Below are 22,882 nucleotides of genomic sequence, written 5' to 3'. Positions count from 1 at the left end.
TTTCATAATTTTAAGTTAAAACAACGGTATTGGAGAGTGATAAACTCTTCACCTTCTTGTCTACAACTTGTGTCCACAAATTACTCTGAAATTTACGTCTTTCGCGGTGGAAGACGCACTGTTCGCACGCTAGCACAGCGCTATCGGCTAGATTTTCTGTGGAATGTAACTTTCTTACGGTCCTTTACATGGCTTTACACCTTTATACATACATTTACTAGTTACCTTTGGACTCATTCTGTAAGTTTTAGGGCATATTTTCCAATTTTTAATTTGTGTGACCTGACGTAATTCTATCCAAAAACCCGAAGTTTGAGACCGTGGGTTATCCAATTCTGCGATGTTCTAAACAATAGAATGAATGGCAAATGTTTTGGGATTTCGTAATTCTATCCGATTACCCGAATTATCCAAAAAGGCGTAATACGAATAATTGGAATCCACTGTATCAATAATAACGTCTGAGTGGAGTCCAGTGCAGCACTAGTCAGCAGTCTGTTAACCATGAATCCCCCTGGAATAAACTTTTGTACGGCTCTTTTAGCAGCCGTTTCTTCATGTTCCCTTCCTCCTCCGATGTACCTTCGTGTCATCACTACTCTTTCCTGCTCCGGTACTCCACACACTGCCTTCCCCAGGCTAGTCTACAAGGCTGCAGTCTGTCTGCACAAAACCTCCTGAGCAAGCTGACAACATCTACACAAACGCAATGCTTCTTCATGTTACTTGTACTTACTTACCTACCTACCTAGTCCCTTGACCTCCAGGTCGTTGGGTGGACAAGGTAGCCATGAAGAGTTGCCTCCAGGTTTACTTACCTTTATACACTTAGACTTTATGTTACTTGTATGTATCTTAAATACGGTGTTGGATATAAATAAATAAACAGTGGTTGGAGGCCTCAGCCTCGGGTTTAGTTTAAAGTAATAGTAAAGAAGAAACGGACGTGGCCCCATAAGCTATCAAACATAACACATGCTTTGTGTGGTTTCTGGCTTCTATCTGCACCATATGTTACCCCCCTCCCCTCTTGATAAAAGCGCCTGTGTTTAGATCTACCCTAGTTTCATATAGCTTCCAGGTTTTTGCTCTTTCGGTTATCTTTTAGGGAAACTGCTGTTACTCCTACAGGTCCAAACATAAGAACTAGTGTAGAATTACTAAAAAGAAAGTAATGATCACACGTTTTCCATACAAAATAATTTGCCCCCCTCCCCAACCCTCGCTCCCAAGCACCCTCGCTCATACACAACTTCCCGCCACCAGAAGCCGGCCTAACTCGTGCGAAGTACAGAAAGGCTCACTACAGAACCTCCCTTCTGTTCGGTACGACAAATGTGAGGCAAAAATCAGTTTTTATCAACAAAAAATGTCGCACCTGCAAATCTTTGTGTGACGGACCTGATGCTATCCCACAATACTTACGGAAGCGGTTAGTATTTCCGGGTCAGGCTGCAGTTCCGGTGACCTCCGCAGGTTCATCACATGACGGCGACTTTCTCTGCGGAACTGAGAAAATTTCTTGTGGAGTCTGATGAAGTTTTCCGCCCTGTGAGCTGAGCTGAACCCAGGAGCTCACACAGACGGACAGCCATGGCGGTACGGGGCTTGGTTAGCTTTACTGGTGTGACTGAGTCCGGAGATACTCAGTACTAGTGCTCTCTTTCTGTCGTAACTTAGGGTGGGGAGGGGGGCGGATATACTAGTACAAGTTCCCACAGACGGACAGCCATGGCGGTACGGGGCTTGGTTAGCTTTGCTGGTGTGACTGAGTCCGGAGATACTCAGTACTAGTGGGGCGGATATACTAGAACAAGTTCCCACAGACGGACAGCCATGGCGGTACGGGGCTTGGTTAGCTTTACTGGTGTGACTGAGTCCGGAGATACTCAGTACTAGTGCTCTCTTTCTGTCGTAACTTATGGTGGGGAGGGGGGCGGATATACTAGAACAAGTTCCCACAGACGGACAGCCATGGCGGTACCGGGCTTGGTTAGCTGTGCTGGTGTGACTGAGTCAAGGGCTAGTCTGCTCTGCTGTGCCTTTCTGTCGTAACTTAGGGTGGGGAGGGGGGCGGATATACTTACTCATAGTCATACTGCACCTTACTCCTTAGTACCAAGTTAGCTGAAACAGCTGAAATACGCTGTTACTTAGCTGTTGGTGTGCCGTTAGGTCCGAGCACTACTCTGCCTTTCTGCGTAACTTGAGTCATCGCCGAAATAGATCGCAGGTTGGGGAGGGGGGTGTTGGAAATACTCTGTACCTTTTCTACTGTAATGTAAGGTCAAGTGTAACCAGAAGTTGACATGTTTTCTGCTCTACTGTAACCAGAAGTTGTTTTCTGCCCTTTCAGTCCTACGATGATGACGAGAACTTTGGGAGTTACGGAGTCGTCGGCTCGTTTCCAAAGGATTTTGGGTACGGACCAGACGAGCAGGATACAGAGGACCGGTCACCTTCTGCAGAGAACAAGCCTCGAATCCTTCTGATGGGGCTGAGAAGGTTTGTGTTTGTTTGTTTGTTTGTTCGTTTGTTTGTTACCAGGATAGGGGGATCAGTCCCCTTCTGCAGAGAACAAGCCGCGAATCATGGTGTGAAAAGGTTTGTGTTTGTTTGTTTGTAACAGAAGAGCTCTTTGAAGATGATCTTTGAACTGTGAACTAATGTGACCTGACCTGATCTGACCCCACAGAAGCGGGAAGTCCTCTATCCAGAAGGTCGTGTTCCATAAGATGTCGCCGAACGAAACCCTGTTTCTGGAGAGCACCAACAAGATTGTGAAGGACGGTACGTAAAAGCACTTGGTGAACCAACAAGAGTTAGACGTTATGTAACAATGTACCAACAAGATAACTAAAAAAAAGGATAGTACGTAAAAGCAGTGTTACTAATAATGATGTGATGTGTGTATCTCCCCTGCAAACACTGTGATGTAGTGCTTGTTTCTTCATTTGTTGTATTTCCCCTGCAGACACTGTGACGTAATGCTTGTTTGTTTGTTTGTTTGTTTATTTGTGTGTATCTCCCTGCAGACATCTCCAACAGCTCGTTTGTGCAGTTCCAAATCTGGGACTTTCCCGGCCAGATCGACTTCTTCGACCCGACCTTTGACTCCGAGATGATCTTTGGGGGCTGCGGAGCTCTCATCTTCGTCATCGATGCCCAGGTGAGATTTACTTACCCAGGTGAGGTTTATATTACCTGCCCAGGTGAGACTTACATGTTCCTGTTTCAGCTCCTATACAAAATGACCCAGCAGCTAATTGCACAACAGAGTAGTTCTACTGTACAAAGACAAGTTGTCAGCACAAGTCATTAATGCCATGTTAAATGTGACCCCTTCGTTCCTGGCCCTGACCACATGCCTTATTGTACCCAGGATGACTACATGTTTATTTGTGTTGTTCCTAACCCTGCCCTCACCATGACTATATAGTTACAGGTGTGTATGTGTGTTACCCCTAACCCTGCCCTCACCATGTCTTATTGTACCCAGGATGACTACATGTTTATTTCTGTTACCCCTAACCCTGCCCTCACCATGTTTTCTCCTACCCAGGATGACTACATGGAGGCCCTTGCCAAGCTGCACATGACCGTGTCAAGGGCGTACAAGGTCAACCCTAACATCAAGTTTGAAGTTTTCATCCACAAGGTCAGTTTTGTTCAGGCTTCAAGGTCAGTTTGGGTAAGGTTGGTAAGTCCATCTGTAAATTGATGTGGTGAGTTCCAATTGTTGTTATCTGGTGCAGCATTCAAAAAGTTCTGCCTTCTTCTCATTTTGTCCTTCCTGACTTGTGTTATGATGACCTTGACCCCTGTATGTCCCCAGGTTGTGTGATAATGACCTTGACCCCGGTATGTCCCCAGGTTGTGTGACAATGACCTTGACCCCGGTATGTCCCCAGGTTGTGTTACAATGACCTTGACTCCTGTACGTCCCCAGGTTGTCTGACAATGACCTTGACCCATGTACATCCCCAGGTTGATGGTTTGTCAGACGACCATAAGATCGAGACGTTGATGGTTTGTCAGACGACCATAAGATCGAGACGCAGCGAGACATCCACCAGAGAGCCAACGATGACCTGGCAGACGCAGGGCTGGAGGCCATTCACCTCAGGTGGGCTTTACTTTCACTCTCACTCACTTTCACTTTCACTCTCACTCACTTTCACCCTCACTCACTTTCACTCTCACCCATAGTGAGTAGTTGTAGCGGCAGTCTGTCCAGGTGCAGGGCTGGAGGCCATTCACCTCAGGTGGGCTTTTCTCTCACTCTCGCTCACTCTCTCTTTCGCTCACTCTCATTCACACTCTCAACCTGATGCAGGGTCGGAGGCCATCCACCTCAGGTGGGCTTTACAAAACTCTCACTCTCACTGTTACTCTGACACTCTCACTCTCACCCATAGCGAGTATCCCCAGGGGTAGTCTGAGTCACCTCAGGTGGGAACCAGTAAGCCCAATGCTAAACTCAGACTTATATCCTACCCTATGTTTAACACTGCTGTTTGATTGACAAAAACAGTGGTTTTGTTTTGATGTCAGCTCTTTTGAAGACTGATGTACAGAACACTATGTGGGGTGATGTAAGCACATCTGGGGTATAGAAACACCCATGTGGTGATGTACACACCCATGTGGTGATGTAAGCACTTTTTGGGCACTCTGAACTTCCTGACCAGATATTTACAGTTCTGACCAATGTTTACCGTTATTTGTTTGTTTGTTTGTTTACAGTTTCTACCTGACCAGTATTTACGACCACTCCATCTTCGAGGCATTCAGCAAGGTCGTCCAGAAACTCATCCCCCAGCTGCCGACCTTGGAGAATCTTCTCAACATTCTCATCTCGGTGGGTACAATTACACGTACATACTCACAAACATGTGCACACTCACATACACACACGTGCACATACTCACACATACACACACACAGACACTCACACACACTCACATACACGCACATACACCTACAAACATGTACATACACACACACATGTACACTCATACAAACACACACACACACATATACACACACTCTCACATAAACACACATACACACACACTGCCAACCATGGAGAATTTTCTCAACATTCTCATCTCGGTGGGTGCACACTCACAAACATGCACATACACACTCTCACACACACACTCTCACACACACAAATATCCATTAATGTTGCCATTTCTTACATTGTTGCCTCAACAACTGAACTGCCGACCATTTATGAACTTGCTGTTGTCTGCAGAACTCCGGTATCGAGAAGGCATTCCTGTTCGATGTTGTGAGTAAAATCTACATCGCCACCGACAGCTCGCCGGTCGACATGCAGTCCTACGAGCTCTGCTGCGACATGATCGATGTGGTCATCGACGTCTCCTGTATCTATGGGTGAGTCTCCTGTATCTATGGGTGAGTGTCCTGTATCTATGGGTGAGTCTCCTGTATCTATGGGTGAGTCTCCTGTATCTATGGGTGAGTCTCCTGTATCTATGGGTGAGTCTCCTGTAGCTATGGGTGAGTCTATGGGTGGGTCTCCTGTATCTATGGGTGAGTCTCCTGTATCTATGGGTGAGTCTCCTGTAGCTATGGGTGAGTCTATGGGTGGGTCTCCTGTATCTATGGGTGAGTCTCCTGTATCTATGGGTGAGTCTGCTGTATCTATGGGTGGGTCTCCTGTATCTATGGGTGAGTCTCCTGTATCTATGGGTGAGTCTCCTGTATCTATGGGTGAGTCTGCTGTATCTATGGGTAAGTCTCCTGTATCTATGGGTGAGTCTCCTGTATCTATGGGTGGGTCTCCTGTATCTATGGGTGAGTCTCCTGTATCTATGGATGAGTGTCCTGTATCTATGGGTGAGTCTCCTGTATCTATGTTATATGTTGTGCCCATGTATGACTGAAGGATGGGGAGGGGAGCTGCTATGTGTGTGTGCGTGTGCTATATGTTGTACCCATGTTTGTTTGTTTGTTTGTTTGTTTACAGGCTGAAGGACGGGGAGGGGAGCTGCTATGACAAAGAGTCGTCGTCCATCATCAAGCTGAACAACGCGACAATCCTGTATCTGCGGGAGGTCAACAGGTTCCTGGCGCTGGTGTGCATCCTCAGGGAGGACAACTTTGATAGACAAGGTAACACACACACACACACATCCACACACACACACACACGCATCCTGACACAGGTTCGGTGCTGGTGTGCATCCTCAGGGAGGACAACTTTGACAGACAAGGTGAGGACACACACACGCACGTACACACACATCTCACACATGCACACACACATCCTCACACACACACACGCACATACACATCCTCACACATGCACATACATACACGCACACACACACACATCCTCACACACACACATGCACGCACACACACACATACATGCATGCACACACACATATATGCGCACACACACTCACACACCCTTACATGTTCCTTGTTTGTTTTTTGTTGTACAGGCATTACAGACTGCAGGCTTCCTCAACTTGCCTTGTTTTTGCTTTTTAGACTTGTTTGTTGCAGATAAAAGTGTTTGTTTTGCAGGTCTGAATGTTTGTTGTTGTTTCTTGCGCAGGTTTACATGTTTGTTTGTTTGTTGTGCAGATTTACATGTTTGTTTGTTTGTTGCGCAGGCATCATCGACTACAACTTCCACTGCTTTCGGCAGGCCATCCAGGAGGTGTTCGAGGTCAGGTGCAAGGCTCAGAACTTGACCTCTAACCTGCAGTCTTCATCCGGGTCTCTGGAGGCGCCGGCCGCCAACGGCATCGTCGGATCCAAGCCGATCTAAACCCGCGCCAAAGTCGGATCCAAGCCGATCTAATCTGGCAGCATCGTTGGATCCGAGCTGATAGAAACTGGGGGAATAGCTGGACCCAAGCTGATCTGATCTTAGCAGCTGAAGGGATCCTGGATCTGTAGTTACTCCCACAGTAACTGGTGGGATCCAGATGTGTAGTTAATCCCTGCAGCTGACGGGATCCTGACATGTTGTGAATCCCAGCAACTGGATCCAGATCTGTAATCCCTGCAGCTGGATCCAGATCTGTAGTTAATCCCTGCAGCTGGTGGGATCCTGATGTGTAGTTAATCCCTGCAGCTGACGGGATCCTGACATGTTGTGAATCCCAGCAACTGGATCCAGATCTGTAGTTAATCAAAGCAGCTGGATCCAGATCTGTAGTTTACTGGATTTCAGAATTTAGTTGCATCACTGGACCCAATAACATTTGTAATAATATTAAAGCTAGTACTATATAAATTATGTTTATGAATATATATGATAATACATTCGTTTCACCTATGGTAAAACAAAGAAAAGCTGTATGTAAGAAATGCATGGCAAAATGAATATCATGGTTGGCAAATTGTTGGATCTATTTTGTTTTCAGCTGAGATTTGATGTTGTTATAGGGGGGATAAATCAGATACTTACGGGACTTTGTGGACTAATAGATATGAAGCGTGGTGAATATTGTACAGTTGGACAGAAAATGGGCAGCAGTACAGTAATGCTGTAGGAAGTGTACAAATTTGTGCTTTTGCCAAATTATAATCAACAGTATGGTTATGTGTATTGCTGTACAGTTTGTACTTCTGTTAATAAAGTTACATTACTCCATTGTACTCTAATCTTATCTTTGTCAATGATTCCACTTTTACTCCTGTTTAGTGCAACTGGTCATCACACATGTAGCACTGGTCATCACACATGTAGCACTGGTCATCACACATGTAGCACTGGTCATCACACATGTAGCACTGGAATTCTGTTTCTGTAAAGGCTACATTTGTTCTAACCTTATTTATTGTAATGTTTAATTTTGATGGTCTTGGGTTCTATTATGGGATGGTCATCATGCAAGATACAAGATTAAAATTCATTCATTCATACAACATGCTCCCAAGAACTGACTTGTGAAAACAAGAACTGAAAAAACATAACTTTATTTACTTTAATTTCCTTACATCGTGGTACTATTTGGTAAAATATGGATTCATACTGGACCAAAATGAATTTGGTCTGAGACCAAAATGTTCATGTTGCAGCATTTGGGAAGGCCAGAACACAAAATAGTAATCTCTACATCTAAAGTGAGCCGTTACACAACACATGGTCTCATCCTGCAGTTTTCTTCCTCTGGCCAACAGGAGAAATTTAAAACTGCCTCTGTTGGATCACATTTCATCACAGCATGGATTGACCTTCAAAACAGGTCACTTGCACTGCTTCAGAGGTTACACCTCTGCTGGTTCCGTGGTCACCTCTGCTGGTTCCGTGGTCACCTCTGCTGGTTCCGTGGTCACCTCTGCTGGTTCCGTGGTCACCTCTGCTGGTTCAGTGGTCACCTCTGCTGGTTCAGAGGTCACCTCTGCTGGTTCCGTGGTCACCTCTGCTGGTTCAGAGGTCACCTCTGCTGGTTCAGAGGTCACCTCTGCTGGTTCAGTGGTCACCTCTGCTGGCTGGTTCAGTGGTCACCTCTGCTGGTTCAGTGGTCACCTCTGCTGGTTCAGTGGTCACCTCTGCTGGTTCAGTGGTCACCTCTGCTGGTTCAGTGGTCACCTCTGCTGGTTCCGTGGTCACCTATGCTGGTTCAGTGGTCACCTCTGCTGGTTCCGTGGTCACCTCTGCTGGCTGGTTCCGTGGTCACCTCTGCTGGTTCCGTGGTCACCTACATTTGTAAATTAGCTCACCGACTTAGCCCCTACGCATCACCTCTCTAACTCTGCTGTTGGGCAGAGCACAGACAGTTTGAGCAAGACTATCTGCTACTGGCAGCTGCCGTGTGGTCTTCCTCAGTCCATACTCAAAACTACAACTTACACAAATTACATCCACCCACTGGGCAAGTCTGGCACAACCAGCCACTGGGCAAAAACAAGAACATTGAACAAATATACTTCATAGTGTCCTTGACAACAGCTGTTCTATATACTGGTGCATGTCCTTGGCAACAGAGTGAGACCTAGAAGGCAACAGCTGTTCTACATAGAAACTGTTGCTATGGCAACGTTCCGGCAAGTGGCTGCCACTGGTGATGGCAGCCAGGTCAATGCAACAATGTCACCAGTTCCCACAATGCACTGCTGGTTCACAAAACTTCACAGAACATCTTCACTTTGAGATTTGCACAGTTTACAGTGAACCCCACTGTTCTACAGTTTACAGTGAACCCCACTGCTCTACAGTTTACAGTGAACCCCACTGCTCTACAGTTTACAGTGAACCCCACTGCTCTACAGTTAAGTATACTGTTTTACAATGCAGCTTTATAAAATCTTCCATTCGCCGCAACATATGCCACGTGAATCAAACAATGTGAATTGTTTTACACTGACCATTGAAAGTAAATTATGTCATTCTGCAACTTTGCTGTTCTACAGATAACTCTAGACTCTCCTTTCATACACAACTGTCATTCTTAGTGGTCTTCCTGTAAACTCTAGTTCTATAGGAAACTCCATTGGTTTATAGTTAAATGTGTTATCATATAGTTTAATCTGTTGTTCTATAGTTCAATCTGTTGTTCTATAGTTCAATCTGTTGTTCTATAGTTCAATCTGTTGTTCTATAGTTCAATCTGTTCTATAGTTCAATCTGTTGCTCTATAGTTCAGTCTGTTCTATGTAAACAGTCCTATAGAGAGCTGTGCTGATGTCTGGCCATGTGGACAGGGCTTGGCTCCTCCATGCTGTGGCATCTCCTGCTGCCCCCCTCCCCACAGCCCCCCTCCCCACCGCCAACTTCCCTCTCCTCCACAATGTGACCTAGCGACTGCGTCTCCGAGGGAAAAGACACGATGCGGGCGGGCGCAGGACTTAGGACATCCGGGCGGTCGTTTTCCACTTCTGTTAGCGGGGAAATGCTTCGACTGCACGCAACTCCCGAGCCTCGAGTCGACTGGTCGCCATGAGAGGGCACCCCGGACCCAGAAGTCTTTGCTGACATGGTGTCAGCATCTGAAGACTGGCTAGAGGCGTCCATTTTGTCTGACATTCCTGCAGCAGTAGTACAGCTAGAAGTGTCTGTCTTGGCTGATGTTGCAGAACTAATGCTGTGGCTTGATGAGTCAAGTTTTGCAGACGCTCTGGTATGAGCAGCAGACCCTCTGGTATCTGTGTGAGCAGACATGGCCGCAGCAGACCCTCTGCTGGAGGTGTCTGTGTGTGCAGCAGACCCTTTGGTGTCCATATGAGCAGACATGGCAGCAGCAGACCCTCTGCTGGAGGTGTCCGTGTGAGCAGACATGGCAGCAGCAGACCCTCTGCTGGAGGTGTCCGTGTGAGCAGCGGACCCTCTGCTGGATGTGTCCGTGTGAGCAGACATGGCAGCAGCAGACCCTCTGCTGGAGGTGTCTGTGTGAGCAGACATGGCCAGACTGCCCTCGGAGTAGTGTGAGTCTGTCCTGCTGCAGTGGGAGTCTGTGGTGCTGCAGAGGCTGATAGAGGGGGAGGGGCAGGAGCTGCCACAGCTGTCCCGGCCCCAGGCTCTACCCCCAGTGTCACTGCTATCACGGCCCCAGGCCCGGGCGCTGGGATCGCTGCTGTCACGGGTCCAAACTCTCCGGTCCGACTCCTCCCTGCTCCAGACTCTTCTCTCTCCATCCTTGTCCTCCTGAATTTTGACCTCCTGAATCCTAACCTTGTCGTCCTGACCTCTGCCCTTGTCCTCCTGACCTCTGCCCTTGTCCTCGTGAACTCTGACCTTGCTGCGCCTGTGGGAGCCCCGCTTGCTGCCCTTGGTTGCGCGGCACGAGGCTGCGAGGTTGTCCTGCCCGGCAGGCTGCAGGTTGTCCAGGCTGCTGCCGCCGCTGCTGTGCCGCGACTTCTGTTTCTCAGCCAGGTCCACTGTTACCCCGGTAACAGCCCCGCCCAGGTCAGGGGTACCCTCCAGCGGCAGGATGGTTGCCCCGGCAACAGCCCCGCCCAGTGTGTAGGAGGATGCTCCGATCCCGTTCAGCAGCGAGCCTGCCATGGCCACGGTGCTGGCGTTGTCTCCCAGACTGGCCGAGGGCGACTCGCTGCTCACACTGCACCGCTTCCTCTGCACATCTGCTTGGACCTCCAGCCTGCAATAAACAATTAACAGTTACTATGGCAACTTGGTAACCATGGCAACACTGCTGTATGAATTCAGTACCTGACTGCACATACCTGTCCAAAATGTAGCAGATCTCTTCTTCAAAATTTACATTTGATTTAGGTGCAACTGTCACCAAAAACAATGTATATGTGGGCTTCCTCTTTGCTGAAACTCAGTCCAAGTAAAATAGTTTGGACAGACAGCGGATGCGTGGGGAGCTGAAATTCTGATGAGATTGTTTTGCAGTAAAACAGTCTACGACTTGGCTGTGGTTGGGTTACAGAACAAACCCTGGTACTGACTACGGTATTGACCTATGTGAATAGTAACCCCGGTACTATCTATGGTACTGACCTGTGTGCAGTGGTAGCCCCAGTACTGACTATGGTACTGACCTGTGTGCAGTGGTAGCCCCGGTACTGACTACGGTACTGACCTGTGTGCAGTGGTAGCCCCGGTACTGACTATGGTACTGACCTGTGTGCAGTGGTAGCCCCGGTACTGACTATGGTACTGACCTGTGTGCAGTGGTAGCCACAGTACTGACTATGGTACTGACCTGTGTGCAGTGGTAGCCCCGGTACTGACTATGGTACTGACCTGCGTGCAGTGGTAGCCCCGGTACTGACCTGTGTGCAGTGGTAGCCACGGTACTGACTATGGTACTGACCTGTGTGCAGTGGTAGCCCCGGTACTGACCTGTGTGCAGTGGTAGCCCCGGTACTGACCTGTGTGCTGTGGTAACCCCGGTACTGACTATGGTACTGACCTGTGTGCAGTGGTAGCCCCGGTACTGACTATGGTACTGACCTGTGTGCAGAGGTAGCCCCGGTACTGACTATGGTACTGACCTGTGTGCAGAGGTAGCCCCGGTACTGACTATGGTACTGACCTGTGTGCAGTGGTAGCCCCGGTACTGACTATGGTACTGACCTGTGTGCAGTGGTAGCCCCGGTACTGACTATGGTACTGACCTGTGTGCAGTGGTAGCCCCGGTACTGACTATGGTACTGACCTGTGTACAGTGGTAGCCACGGTACTGACTATGGTACTGACCTGTGTGCAGTGGTAGCCCCGGTACTGACTATGGTACTGACCTGTGTGCAGTGGTAGCCCCGGTACTGACTATGGTACTGACCTGTGTGCAGTGGTAGCCACAGTACTGACTATGGTACTGACCTGTGTGCAGTGGTAGCCCCGGTACTGACTATGGTACTGACCTGTGTGCAGTGGTAGCCCCGGTACTGACTACTGTACTGACCTGTGTGCAGTGGTAGCCCTGGTACTGACTATGGTACTGACCTGTGTGCAGTGGTAGCCACGGTACTGACTATGGTACTGACCTGTGTGCAGTAGTAGCCCCGGTACTGACTATGGTACTGACCTGTGTGCAGTGGTAGCCCCGGTACTGACTATGGTACTGACCTGTGTACAGTGGTAGCCCCGGTACTGACTATGGTACTGACCTGTGTGCAGTGGTAGCCCCGGTACTGACTATGGTACTGACCTGTGTGCAGTGGTAGCCCCGGTACTCCCGGCCAGGCTCCCCGCGATGGCCATGGTACTTGCGGAGTCCCGATCGCTGACGGAGTCCCGCAGTACGCCGAGCCGCTCCACCTGGCTACTGCTCGCGCTCAGCAGACTGCCCTCCCCGATACTCGGGTTCCCCTCCTTCCCGGGGCCGATACTCATGTTCTCACCTGTTATAAACACACAACCCACGTTATAAACACACAACCCACGTTATAAACACAAAACCCGCGCCATGAACACACAACCCACGCTATAAACACACAACCCACGTTATAAACACAAAACCCACACTATAAACAAAAAACCCACACTATAAACACCCAACCCACATTATAAACACACAACCCACGTTATAAACACACAACCCACGTTATAAACACACAACCCAGGTTATTAATGCAGGAATCATGTTATTGACACAAGATCAATATTACCCCCACATGAGCAAACCCGTTGCTATGGAGACCCACCTGCCATCGTTCCGGCCGCCCCAACAGTCGCCTCGTTGTCATCATCGAACTCGAAGCGAACTCCGCCCTTCTGTGTGGTTCTCACACCGCAGCCGCCGCTCCGGCACAGCGAGATCGGGACCACACCGTACACGTACGCCAACATGATGGGGACTCCAATACCTGCGGGCAGAACACATGGTAACTATGGCAACGTGGTAGCCATGACAACATGACGTACACGTACGCCAGCATGATGGGGACCCCGATTCCTGGGGAACAAGCAGAACACATGGTAACTATGGCAACGTGGTAGCCATGACAACACGCCGTACACGTACGCCAGCATGATGGGGACCCCGATTCCTGGGGAACAAGCAGAACACATGGTAACTATGGCAACATGGTAACCATGACAACACACCGTACACGTACGCTAGCATGATGGGGACCCCGATTCCTGGGGAACAGGCAGAACACATGGTAACTATGGCAACGTGGTAGCCATGACAACACACCGTAAACGTATGCTAGCATAATGGGAACCCCAATACCTGCGGGCAGAAAACATGGTAACTATGGCAACATGGTAACCATGACAACATGACGTACACGTACGCTAGCATGATGGGAACCCCGATTCCTGGGGAACAGGCAGAAAACATGGTAACTATGGCAACGTGGTAGCCATGACAACACAGCAAGATCGGGACCATGCCGTACACGTACGCTAGCATGATGATTCCTGACAGAGAAGGGTTTTAATCCCACCTTAACACTTCTGCACACTACTGTTTTAATCCCACTGCTGTACCCCCAACTTACCAACAGTGAGTGCTGCCAGTACAGGTGCCACCAGGATGGATAATGAAACTCCCCCCGTGACAGCCAGGTGGCGTCGGTGTGGAGGCAGGTTCTCATACTTGTTATGGATCTGCAGAGGGAAAAACAAAAGAGCAAGTTGTCCATGTACACTGGGATGAAGATGATCATGACGGGTGGTTGGGTAGTGGGGCGGCTATGTTATAGATTAACGGTGCACACACCAGTTCTTCCGCGACCGGGGTCCGTGGTAGTCCGCGACCAAAAAGTGACGAAAGGCTTCCGAGGGCCCATGTTTGAGTTGACATTTCTCATTATTTCCTGCGAAATGACATTAAACGGTTACATGGCTGAAAAGCGTAGGAAATGGTGTGTTTTTGGTGCAAATTGTGTTTTGGTCCGCGCGTTGCTTCCGCGATATCCCTACGCCTGAATGTAAAGAGGCCCGTGACCTAGATTTACCTCTGAAGCGCTGTGTCAAGCGAAGTTGCAATGCCGCGCGCCGTGGATGATTAAAAAAACTGTAGTACTAGAATTTTCTTTATAATTGGCTGGATTAGTCTTTAGATTTTCCTCTTTCTGGCAGTATCAGTCGTGCTTGCCGGAAAAATCTTCTTCATCTCTTTTATCCAATGCGAAAATGCCCGATTTTGTGCATCATTTTTGACATGAAAATAATGTTTTTTCCCTATAATTTTTCAAAATTAGAGAAGTTGAAGGATCGAAACTCAGTGGTCTTGTAGCTGAAGGTATATCCTCTCACCCCATATACAGTTATTTTGCTTCAGGATAATTCCCTGGAAGAGATGGTCGCTAGACTTGAGGGTGTGCCGCCTCCATTTGAACCCCCAAATAAACTGGTGTGTGCCCCCTTAAGGTTAGGATAAGGGTTGGGAGTTGAGGCTATGATTGGGGGTTAGGATTTGTTACTAACCTTCCTGCCCATGTAGACCGGAATCCCGATGATCATAGCAGGAAGCGAGATGGAAGCAATCAGAGCGATTCCGACCGGCGCCCCGACGAGGGTGCCCAGCTGCCACAGGATCTTCTTCTTCCTGCTCCAGGGCTTCTTCCCCCAGAACGTGCAGCCTGACGGGCTGTAAACAAACAAACAAACAATAAACAACAACAACGACACAGGATCTTCTTCTTCCTACTCCAGGGCTTCTTCCCCTAGACCTTAATGGAGGTCGGAGGTGAGAGGTGACTGACCTTAGGTAGTGGAGGTCGGAGGTGAGAGGTGACTGATCTTAGGTAGTGCAGGTCAGGGGTGAGAGGTGACTGACCTTAGTTAGTGGAGGTCGGAGGTGAAAGGTGACTGACCTTAGGTAGTGGAGGTCGGAGGTGAAAGGTGACTGACCTTAGGTAGTGGAGGTCGGAGATCTCCTTCATGCAGAGCCAGCAGAACTCGGCCCCGCACACGGCGCAGGTCATGTGATTGCAGGACCCGTCGTCCATCTTGACGATGTAGGCTCCGCACCGCGGGCAGGGCTTGATGTCGTCCGCGGCGGAGACCTGCGAGTAGCTGACGGAGGACGAGCGCAGCTGGTTGGTTCTCTGCTGCCGCGCCATGTCGCACGTCTGGTTCGGGTGCCACTCAGCCTTGCAGTGGTAGCAGAAATACGTGCCACAGCCCTCACGCAGGCACTGTAACTTAGGGCAGCTCGCACAGCCGCTGGCTATCACAGCATAGCTGTAAACAATAAACAACAACAATAAACAACAACAATAAACAACACAGCCCTCCCGCAGGCACTGCAGCTTAGGGCAGCTCGCACAGCCGCTGGCAATCACAGCATAGCTGTAAACAATAAACAACAACAATAAACAACAACAGCAACTCTCACAGCCCTCCCGCAGCTTGTGAGGCACCGGCGCAGCATGAACTCCTCAGGTACCCATCAGGGTTGTGTGTAAAACAATCAGTAAGATGTTAGTTAGCCCAGTAAGACATCAGTAAGCTGTTATACCTACCCACAGTGGGGTGCAGGGCACCACCCTGAGTCCAGTTGTGTGTAAGACATTAGTAAGACGTTATTAGCCATGTAAGGCATCAGTAAGACATTCGTTAGCCATGTAAGACATCAGTAAGCTGTTATACCTACCCACAGTCGGGTGCAGGGCACCATCGTGAGTCCGGTTGTGTGTAAGATGTTATATGTTATATTGTTAGTAAAATGTTAGTAAGACATCAGTAAGCTGTTATACCTACCCACAGTCGGGTGCAGGGCACCACCGTGAATCCAGTTGTGTGTAAGACATTAGTAAGACACTAGTTAGCAGCATGATCTCCTCAGGTACCCATCAGGGTTGTGTGTAAGACATTAGTAAGACGTTAGTAAGACATCAGTAAGCTGTTATACCTACCCACAGTCGGGTGCAGGGCACCATCGAGAGTCCGGTTGTGTGTAAGACATGTGTAACTGTAACTAAGCTGTTATACCTACCCACAGTCCGGTGCAGGGCACCATCTTGAGTCCGGGTCCAACACCAGGCACCGGCGCAGCATGAACTCCTCGTATTTATCCATCAGGCCGCGGTCTCCCAGAATCCTCTGCATGTCGGTGGGGTGGAAGCGCTCGGAGCACTCCGGACAGGAGATGTTGACGCGGCTCTCGGTGATCTCGATGCGGAGGTACTGCCGCAGACAGTCGATGCAGGAGCGGTGCGGGCACGTGGCGATGTCGGGAAAGTTCGCGGGCGGGTACTCCGTGCAGCACAGCGGGCATTCTGTCGCCTTGTCTCCGCCCGCCCCACTCGTTAGCTGGATTCCCGTGGTGGAACCCAGAGAGGTCTGTGCCGACACCGAGGATATTGCCATGGTTACGCCCTCCAGGTCGCGACCTTTGTTGTGGCGGCGGGACTTGGAGCCGCGGGTTCGGGAGAAGATGTGTCGGAAGGAGAATCGCGACTGTTTGCGCGTCGGGCGGACGGTTCCGGGCAGGCTGAGCGACGCCGAACTGCAGGAGTTCGAGTCTGTCTCTGGGAACGACATGACGGCCGCACGGGGGAAACTTGCTCAGTGTGACGGGGAAGGCTCGCTTTGGATGGAAAACTCGCTCTGTATCACCAAGAAGGCTCACTCTCTTTCACTGGGGAAGCTCACTCAGTATCAGTGAAAACCTGTGGGTATAAAAACAGGAAGGCTGTTTATAACTCTACTAACAACATGAGTTGACTGCAAAGTCCAACCCAACCCTTCTGTGGGAAGACTGACCCACTATCACATGACCTTAAAGAAACACCACACCACCTATCTGAACTATTAAGCATTTGCACATTAGGAAATTTTGATTTGTACACTCCTAGTATACTCACACACGTGACACAGTATCGACACAGTTTCGACTCCACAAAATAATCCTGTGGCCAGTAACCTCACAAGCAAAGCTATGTCAGGTTAGAATAAAACAGAACCTTGTTTAACTTTAAGTGACATACTTGTGAAAGTTAGACGAAGGCACCAGAGTTGTAAGTTTCATATATTTAGAAAGTTCTTATCAGCGAGACTAATTCTGTTCAAGCTTCGTGTATGTTAATGCCAGTGTTGGCAGCGTTGTTGTACTTAACTACAGCGGAAGCCAGTTAATTGCACATCGGATTAACGCACACTTCTGTTAACTGCCCGGAAACCCAGAATCCCAAACCAGTGCGGTCCAGCTAGATAACTTCGCATTATTGCACCAGCCGGATAATTGCACGAAATTCACTGGCAAACAGGCCGTGCAATTAACTTATTAAGCGGCTTCTACTGTATTTGGTTCCAGTGTTGACAGCATTGTTGTACATAACTGCTGTATTTGGTTCCTGTAGTACACCTAATGAACACCTGGCCTTGGTAGAACTGAGGAAATTGTGGCACAACTCTTTGAGTCTTTCTGTTGCCAGAACTCTTCACAACGATCGGAGACACCTGGTAATCACCAGGTACTGTGTATGATCAGGCAAGGGGTTATATAGAGATCAGGTAACCGTATGCAGTAGGTTATCCAAGGCTTGAAACAGTCCCGCCAGTCTGCCCCTACCTTTATAAACCAGACTCCAGGCCGGCTTGTTTCGCCCACGGTAAAAATACCGACAGTTCTGACAACTTCAGACACGGGCCGAAAATTATATCCCCTGCTGTAGCGTTACTGTAAGTGTAAGTTAGGGGGGAGGGGGGCGGCAGCGCCGGACACCATCCCGACTGCAGCAGGCTGTGAACCCGGTATAAACCCCCTCAGCTCGAGCACAAACGCCGGGCAACAGGAACAAGGCGGCAAAGTCGGGATTCTATGTTGACTTTTTCTGTACTGGTGTCAGTTTTGATGGACAGATTTTCTGGTCAGCAGCTCGGCAGACATTTTCTGCCCAAACTACCTCCTACCCAAAACCTGACCCGATCTTACCTGTTTTCTGCACCATCCGTCCGTAATCGGACACCAGACGGACTCGGCAGGCGGGTATCGGCTCACCTGGCCCAGAATTTTCCCGATAAATCAGACCATAAAGCTGAAGGTCCGATAAAACTGCAGATTTAACCAGCAAACAAAAAACAGCATTGACGTCACAGAGCTATCCCAGCATGCATCACGCTACAGAACACACACAAGTGCCGCCTAGCGAAACTACTAGAAAGTGCACGTGATAAGCTGTTTGAAGCGGATAAAATTATTGAAATAATTCTAATATGTTGGACTAGAGCATGGGGACTACAGCAAACGAAAGATTCTATGAAATGACCAAGACGAACGGACATGAACCATGCAGTATGTGTATTTGCACCATATCGTGTATAATGATGACTGTAGAACTTGTTGTTGTTTCTCTATCCGGATCCGCTGGGTTCGTCGGATAATGGTCACATTGATAAGAATGTGTGTAACAGTCATAGACTTGTTTAATAGGCCAGGACTTTAAATATGTAAACTGCATCTCTGATAAGACTTTTTTTGTCTTACCCTTACCTCTTCCCTGATCAATGAAAAGCGGCTTGCGGGCCGATTTGAGCTTTAAATTGATTTTAAAAAAGGTTCAAACAATTGCCATGGCAACAAAACTTGGGTGTGTGAAGTCCTTTTTCACGAGGAGGAACCCGGGTCAACAACAGACTCTTTTCTTTCATTGATTTTAAGGAAGAATTGTTTTCTTCGGGGCAGTTTCCTAGCGGGCTTATAAAGGTCATTCATTCATCCATTCATTCATTCATTCATTCATTCATTCATTCATTCATTCATTCATTCATTCATTCATTCATTCATTCATTCATTCATTCATTCATTCATTTATTCATTCATTATGAGCCGTAGTTTAGACGGTCCCAAGAGATAATGATGATCAGAGAGCAACGCAAGAACGCCCTCTAGCGACTAGGATTATACAGCTGGTAGTTTCCCGCCAAACGAATTGTAGGATCAACCAGTAACGGCACAAAGCTTCATAAATGTTCAGCGCAAAGCATCGGCTATATAGCACTGACGCAGAGAAATGCCTTCAGTAAGGAACTTTATTGCACGGCATTTGTACATGGTGCAATGTATGGCAACGGCAATAGATCGGTTTATACAATGGCACTACATATTACTATAACTACATAAAGTAGAGGAATGTGAACGTATATGGCTAATTGACATAGTGCAATATACAAGTGAAACGATTAGGTCTGCTATTGTACAATATATTCTCTTTTTTTAGAGCATTGCATATGTATTGGCGCAAGTACGTAGATATGTTGTCTGGACATGACATAAGTAGATAGAAAATACATGTGTTTGTCTTTGGCATGGATGTACTAGGTTTACATGTGTCATATTCATTAATTCATATGCCAGTGAAAGTATGAAAGTAGCTGCAGTTGGTTCAATGTATGCTAGAGGCCGCTTGTGAGCCGCAGACAGATTAGCGCGTGATGGTGAAGGGTGATGGAGGATGTCATTCGAAACGTCCGGAAGTAAGTCTCACCCTTTCTAGTTGTAGCGATTGAATTGAATTTGAATAATTGTTTATCTGGATGTTTAACCTTCAGAAATGTTTCTGAGAGGACTCTCCTGCAGCGCCTCCTAGCGGGTGCTTACGTCATGCCAGTGGCTACGTCACAGGGCAAAACGGAAATACAGTATTCAGCCGTTAGGCAAGACGTGGTTTCCAATATATCATATGGTTTGATTTATATATTCTTATATATTATACGAAACCTTTCTAAGTGGTGTTCATGCGAAGAAGAGTTGATCTCTTCTCACGACTGGAGCCATTGTTGGATTTCAAATTTCCCGGGCAAATCCTGAACCAAAGCTCCCATGATCCTTTGCGCGCGAACTTGTAATGGCGGTCATTTCAGAAAGAAAACAGACGACATTTCAGGTTTGTCGAATTGTTTCTCTCCCTCCATACTTCTCTAAGAAGTGTTGTGAAAGGAATAAATAAGACTTAATCTTAATTAACAGTGGGGCTAATTGTAGAGACATCGGTCTTTAGAAGGCAAATTTCCCTCAGACATTGACTCTGGCGCGCTAGTTGGAGTTTCGAGTTCACTTGTTCAATTTGGTCCAAAGTTTGGCCAAAGAATTCCTGTCACACTTGCTTTTGAGAGAACAACTAATCTATTTTTGCTGATTTTCTTGACTGAAATGTTTTTCATAATCGTTACACGGGGAAACTATTTTGTCGCCAGACTTCATCAAGTTGTAACAACAGAAAAAGTTGTATGCCACTATCATGACTATGCCCTGAACCATACATAGTCTCTGAGACACCTCTGCATAACCTATGTACGAGCTGAGCCATGTAAGTCTGACACCCCTAACCGTCCCTGACAGCCGAAGCCGGGCCTGTCCAGTCGGAGTGCGGCCTGCCTGTGCCAGAATCCTGCAGCCGGTATGCGGCCAGCGGGCAGGTCTGCAGGGACCGGCGGGAATGGAGGCAGGAATCCCCGCAGTCCCCAGGCCCGAAACCCGGTAAGATGCCGGCCCAGATTGTTGCCTTATATGAGCGCGAGCCCCGACCGGTGACAGCGGCAGGGAAGGGCCAGGAATCCGAGGCCAGACATTTTTGTGCAGATCCGCCCTCCCACCGGGGCTGACCCGCAGTGTAGGGTTTGCAGGTAGCTCGTTCGGCTGCTGAACCTTACTATTGCCCCTGATGTTGTAGTCTCCTAGAAGTACAACAACTACATGTGGGAGAGCCTTACTATAGTACTGAGCACCTGATGTCAGTGTTTCGTTGTTACAGTTGTTGTTGTTGTTGTTTGTTACAGTTGTTGTTGTTGTTGTTGTTACAGTGAGGGGAGCCTAACCTTTGCCGCCTGATGTTGGCAGTCTTCTACAACTAGCAGAGCCTTTGATACTAAGTTACTTAAGTACTAACCGCCTCATGTCCAACTAGGGGAGAGCCTTACTGAGTTACTACAGTACTAACCGCCTCATGCCCAACTAGGAGAGCCTTACTGAGTTACTACAGTACTAACCGCCTCATGTCCAACTAGGAGAGCCTTACTGAGTTACTACAGTACTAACCGCCTCATGCCCAACTAGGAGAGCCTTACTGAGTTACTACAGTACTAACCGCCTCATGCCCAACTAGGAGAGCCTTACTGAGTTACTACAGTACTAACCGCCTCATGTCCAACTAGGAGAGCCTTACTGAGTTACTACAGTACTAACCGCCTCATGCCCAACTAGGAGAGCCTTACTGAGTTACTACAGTACTAACCGCCTCATGTCCAACTAGGAGAGCCTTACTGAGTTACTACAGTACTAACCGCCTCATGCCCAACTAGGAGAGCCTTACTGAGTTACTACAGTACTAACCGCCTCATGCCCAACTAGGAGAGCCTTACTGAGTTACTACAGTACTAACCGCCTCATGTCCAACTAGGAGAGCCTTACTGAGTTACTACAGTACTAACCGCCTCATGCCCAACTAGGAGAGCCTTACTGAGTTACTACAGTACTAACCGCCTCATGTCCAACTAGGAGAGCCTTACTGAGTTACTACAGTACTAACCGCCTCATGCCCAACTAGGAGAGCCTTACTGAGTTACTACAGTACTAACCGCCTCATGCCCAACTAGGAGAGCCTTACTGAGTTACTACAGTACTAACCGCCTCATGTCCAACTAGGGGAGCCTTACTGAGTTACTATAGTACTAACCGCCTCATGTCAGAATTCATTTATGGGAAGTCCCCGGTTTGGTGGGACCATTGGTCTCATACAACTGAGCAACTTTCTCAAGCTAATGTGTTACGCCAAACAGCGGTTATACCGGCTATGTAGATACAGATACAGAAGCTGGTGTGTTACGCGGAAGGGCGGTTATACTGGCTACATAGATACAGATACAAAAGGTGGTGTGTTACGCCGAAGGGCGGTTATACCTGATATTAGTTCAACTAATCACTATTACTGAACTTTCCTGATTATGAGTAAAACTACCCTTCATCACTGATATGATGTGTCGATGCCAGTGTAACTTATTACTGATGTTAGAGGTGGTGTTTACACTTAGCTGGGGGGGGGGGGATATCATGGCTAATGGTGGAGCTGCAAGACTGGTGTGGTGTCACCGATCAGAACTGAACAGTTGCTTAATATCCCATCTCTTCCCGTCTCTTAACCCACCCCCCTTTCCGTCCCTGCGATGCTAAAACACCCCCTCCCAAACCCCTGCCTGTCCCTGCCCCCACCCCCCTGCCTGTCCCTGCCCCCACCCCCCTGCCTGTCCCTGCCCCCACCCCCCTGCCTGGCCCTCCCCAACCCCTGCCTGTCCCCCCATCTGTACGGGATCTGTCAGCAGCCCCTCATCCCTCGTCACCCACACAGCTTCCTGAAGGTGCTGGTTCAGCTGTCTCCCTGTCCCTGGACCCCCCCCCCCCCTGCCTGTCCCTGTCCCTGCCCCCCCTGCCCCCACCCCCCTGCCTGTCCCTGCCCCTGCCTGTACCCCATCTGTACGGGATCTGTCAGCAGCCCCTCATCCCTCGTCACCCACACAGCTTCCTGA

At 48.5% G+C, this 22,882-nt stretch overlaps 3 protein-coding genes and 1 long non-coding RNA gene across 6 annotated transcripts; 3 read left to right on the top strand and 1 right to left on the bottom strand.

Annotated features, from left to right (window-relative positions):
- The first annotated feature begins 1,412 nt into the window (after window positions 1–1,412).
- On the top strand, window positions 1,413–7,653 carry LOC118404226 (ras-related GTP-binding protein C-like). Of its 3 annotated transcripts, none has more exons than XM_035803260.1 (11): window positions 1,413–1,599; window positions 2,357–2,505; window positions 2,696–2,790; window positions 3,036–3,169; window positions 3,563–3,658; window positions 4,023–4,126; window positions 4,747–4,861; window positions 5,261–5,403; window positions 5,999–6,144; window positions 6,654–6,790; window positions 6,824–7,653. In XM_035803260.1, exons 1-11 carry the CDS (start codon window positions 1,594–1,596, stop codon window positions 6,842–6,844), a joined length of 1,146 nt encoding a protein of 381 aa, XP_035659153.1. In that variant the 5' UTR covers window positions 1,413–1,593; the 3' UTR covers window positions 6,845–7,653. The 3 variants fall into 3 exon arrangements, with proteins under 3 accessions (XP_035659153.1, XP_035659152.1, XP_035659150.1); XM_035803259.1 differs by having other exon boundaries at window positions 6,654–6,807; window positions 6,841–7,653; XM_035803257.1 differs by lacking the exon at window positions 1,413–1,599 and adding an exon at window positions 1,957–1,980 and having other exon boundaries at window positions 6,654–7,653.
- Window positions 7,654–7,952: 299 nt separating this feature from the next.
- On the bottom strand, window positions 7,953–18,486 carry LOC118404225 (E3 ubiquitin-protein ligase RNF19A-like). The gene is made up of 10 exons (XM_035803256.1): window positions 18,297–18,486; window positions 16,356–17,031; window positions 15,269–15,601; window positions 14,843–15,005; window positions 13,912–14,020; window positions 13,108–13,269; window positions 12,612–12,804; window positions 10,229–11,090; window positions 8,673–10,189; window positions 7,953–8,584 (listed from the first exon to the last, which is right to left on the bottom strand). The coding sequence occupies exons 2-9, from the start codon at window positions 16,901–16,903 to the stop codon at window positions 9,659–9,661; spliced, it is 2,901 nt and encodes a 966-aa protein (XP_035659149.1). The 5' UTR covers window positions 16,904–17,031; window positions 18,297–18,486; the 3' UTR covers window positions 7,953–8,584; window positions 8,673–9,658.
- Window positions 18,487–20,081: 1,595 nt separating this feature from the next.
- On the top strand, window positions 20,082–21,085 carry LOC118404679. The gene is made up of 2 exons (XR_004829791.1): window positions 20,082–20,247; window positions 20,703–21,085. It is a non-coding gene; the product is annotated as an uncharacterized LOC118404679 (long non-coding RNA).
- Window positions 21,086–22,522: 1,437 nt separating this feature from the next.
- LOC118404474 (leucine-rich repeat extensin-like protein 3) lies at window positions 22,523–22,882 on the top strand. Its single transcript, XM_035803549.1, has one exon. The coding sequence runs from the start codon at window positions 22,523–22,525 to the stop codon at window positions 22,880–22,882; it is 360 nt and encodes a 119-aa protein (XP_035659442.1).

This window comes from Branchiostoma floridae, chromosome 17, assembly GCF_000003815.2.
Source record: "Branchiostoma floridae strain S238N-H82 chromosome 17, Bfl_VNyyK, whole genome shotgun sequence".
Taxonomy (NCBI): Eukaryota; Metazoa; Chordata; class Leptocardii; order Amphioxiformes; family Branchiostomatidae; genus Branchiostoma; species Branchiostoma floridae.
Note: the sequence above shows the minus strand (reverse complement) of the source record. Positions and strands in the feature narration are given on the sequence as shown.